The 3,047-nt window shown below is 53.4% G+C and overlaps 1 protein-coding gene across 1 annotated transcript in view; it reads right to left on the reverse strand.

The window, feature by feature from the left end:
- The window catches only part of LOC118477576 (sodium/calcium exchanger 3-like), a 159,315-nt gene extending 157,255 nt beyond the window's left edge, over window positions 1-2,060 (reverse strand). Inside the window, exon 1 of the mRNA XM_035969397.1 lies at window positions 77-2,060. Coding sequence (XP_035825290.1) covers window positions 77-1,893 — 1,817 coding nt within the window. The 5' untranslated portion in view covers window positions 1,894-2,060. The remainder of the gene's footprint in view (window positions 1-76) is intronic.
- Between the last annotated feature and the right edge of the window lie 987 nt (window positions 2,061-3,047).

Consider the following 3,047-nt stretch of genomic DNA (forward strand, 5'->3'; position numbering starts at 1 on the left):
CCCACCCCACCCCCCTTCCCGCTCCCCACTGCCCAAACACATAAACAGACGGATACAACAACACTAAAGTACTCACTCAGCCTCGTCGTTCTCGAAGAAGATCTCGCCACTGACAACATCGTAATCCTTGCCCGCCTTGGCTGTGCCGTCCACCGCGTGGTAGGGAACCCTCACACACCCACGGGCGCCCGAGGCTCGGCACACCTTGATCAGAACCTCCCCGATATTCTCGGTAATGGTCATCTCGCGGTCTTCGAAGTGGAAAATTCCGGGGTGGTCATCGTCCAGAATCATCACCGTGGCCATGAAGGGGGTGACCAGCTGCACGTTGTCGTCGCCTGGCTCGAACATTCCCGAAGCGTCCCCGAGCCGCGCGTTGGTCAGCTGAGCGTAGAAATGTTCGTCCTCCTCGAATACGTCATCGTCCAGGATGGTCACCTCGAACTGCTTGTGTCTCTCGTGGGGCTGGAACACGAGCGTGCCCTGGGTGCCGATGTAGTCGGAGCCCGCGTTGGCGGTGCCGTCCTCTGTGCTGTAGTCCACGTAGCAGGTCTTGCTCATGTCGCCGCCCTCTCTCGTCACAGTCACGCTGAACGTGCCCACGTTCTCCATCACCGTGTAGTGACCCGGGTCGAAGAACACTTGCGTGATGGGACTCTCTTCCTCCTCGTCCAGCTTCACGTCCTGGAGACTCGCGCGGCGCTCGATCTTCGCCTTCTTGATGACCTTCCCGCCGCCAGTCAGCTTCCTGGTCGCCTGGATCCGGTAAAAAGCGCGGGATTTGGGCCCGCGGTTCACGGCCTCGTACTCGGCCATCTCTTCCAGAGTCTTCATGTCCATGTTGGGGTTCTTCTTCCTCAACTCACGTAAGATTTCGATAAAGTCGCGTCGATGCTGCTCAAACTCCCTCACGTCGACGTTTGTGGAGTCCACGCCTTTATAGACGACCTCCTCCGTGAGCTGAGTGGCCTTGCCGTCCGCCATCTCCGTCTCGTGGAGGCCCTCGGATTGGATGACCACGCCCTTCCGCTTGCTGGCGTGGTACTTCTTGGACAGGAACTTGTAGACCAGGATCTTCCGGTCCGCTATGTACGCCGTGACCACCGTCCCGGGGAAGAAGAGGAACGTTAGCACCGCCTCCCAGATCTTGACCACGCCCCTCGAGCTGAGCGCGATGATGAAGTAGAGCCAGAGGTAGGCGAACACGCTCCACGTGGCGGTGATGAAGAACACGCGCAGATGTTTGATGCGCCTCACCTCGTCGCTCGGGACGCAGTAGACGCAGATGGCGATGATGATGAACAGGTTGAAGGCGGCGCTGCCTACGATGGTGCTGGGGCCCAGATCGCCGGCCTCGAAGTCATTGCCCCAGATCTCGATGATGGACAGGAGGATCTCCGGCGCAGAGGAACCCAGAGCCATGAGGGTCAAGTTGGAGACCGTCTCGTTCCAGATCCGCACGTTGACCACAGTGGTCACTCCGTCCGGCTTTTTCACGACCACTTCTTTTTCTTTGGACGTGATGACCTCAATCGAGGCCATGAACCTGTCAGCTACGATGGACACGCCCAGGAACATGTAGAACATGGACGCCATGTACACAGTGGCTCGCGCGGCCTTGTCGCCGTTACTGAGATTTCCCTGTGGTTTCCACATGGGCAAGAAAAGGCCTTCCTTGCAGGCGCTGGCGGAGCGGTTGCACGTTTTGTTATCAGGGTCCGACAGCGTGTCGTTGAGGTCGCCGTAACCCGACGCAGCAGCGTCTGCAAAGGAGATGAGGTCGACGATTTGGAGCACGAGCAGCACCGGAAGCGATACCAGCGCCATTTTGGTGCATGCGCGAATGGCCGAGGCGATGGCCGCCAGGGGGAGGAGTTGTGCCAGCGGCACCATGGTGATGGGCGGGGCCTGGGGGGCCGCGGGTCACTTCCTGTTGCACAGAGGGGCGGGGTTTGAGGCTACGTCTGTGGGCTTTTCGTCAAGGCTGACTTCCTCCTAGTAAGTGTGTCATTTTTCCCTGAACGTCATCTGGAAAGAACGAAAAGGTGCAAAAGGTCAATAAAGCAAGTTATGTGTTTATTTAGTTTGTTTGAGCATAGGGAAGTATATCCATAAAAATAAAGGCATTTAAGTGCCCGGGAAATGTAAGAGAGACCGACAGAAACAGCAGAGGGAGAGTAAAGAAGTAGGACCCACCAGTGGCGCTCTCTAACCACCAGCAAGTTATGTATGTGTGTGTATGTGTGTGATGTGTGTGTATGTGTGTGTGTGTGTGTGTGTGTGTGTGTGTGTGTGTGTGTGTGTGTGTGTGTGTGTGTCTAACTGCTACTTCCCGGAAAAAAGTAAGTCCAACATAGTGCGAGTGGTTGGAAGGTACCACTAAAAAGTCCGACTTCTTTTTGTCTCTCTGCCTATTGGCCTTTCTTTTTCATGGTACTAAACATTTCTCATTGTCCCGATGGGCTTCTTAGTGTTTAAACTAAACTTAGTCGACACTATAGACTATAGATGTCGGAACAAAAATATAGAAATGAAGAAAAATCCTTTTCGTTGCCGTTTCCCTTTTCTTTACACAACTCTGGCAATGCTATCGTATTCTGCGAGACATTTCTCTTCTTCATTTGTGTTGTCATTTAATTTTTGTTAGAGAAAGCTCTGGGTCCGCTGGCAGGAAACCAGGAAGAGAGGAGACGACATGTTCCTGAAGAGAAAGAGATAGGGATACGGTTTTTTTTTGGCCAACTCTAGAACGTTAAAACAGAAGCAAAGACCCCAGCCAAATGAATCAGATGGCAACAACTTCCAAAGGGGCTTTCAAAAACAGATAGAATTAAGCCCAGAGCTCAGAGCAACATGTTTTTCACCCACAAATCAAAGTGTCGCAGAGCTCACTCACAAATCGATAGACGTCATCAGAGCCAAAGTTCATCTGGAGTAGAAGACAAAGAGGAGGAAGCTTGTAAGAGGAAGATAGAGTGAGACATGCATACACATACATGCACGCGTACACAAACACACACACACATACACACACACACACACACACA

This window comes from Aplysia californica, unplaced genomic scaffold (genome assembly GCF_000002075.1).
Source record: "Aplysia californica isolate F4 #8 unplaced genomic scaffold, AplCal3.0 scaffold00143, whole genome shotgun sequence".
Taxonomy (NCBI): Eukaryota; Metazoa; Mollusca; class Gastropoda; order Aplysiida; family Aplysiidae; genus Aplysia; species Aplysia californica.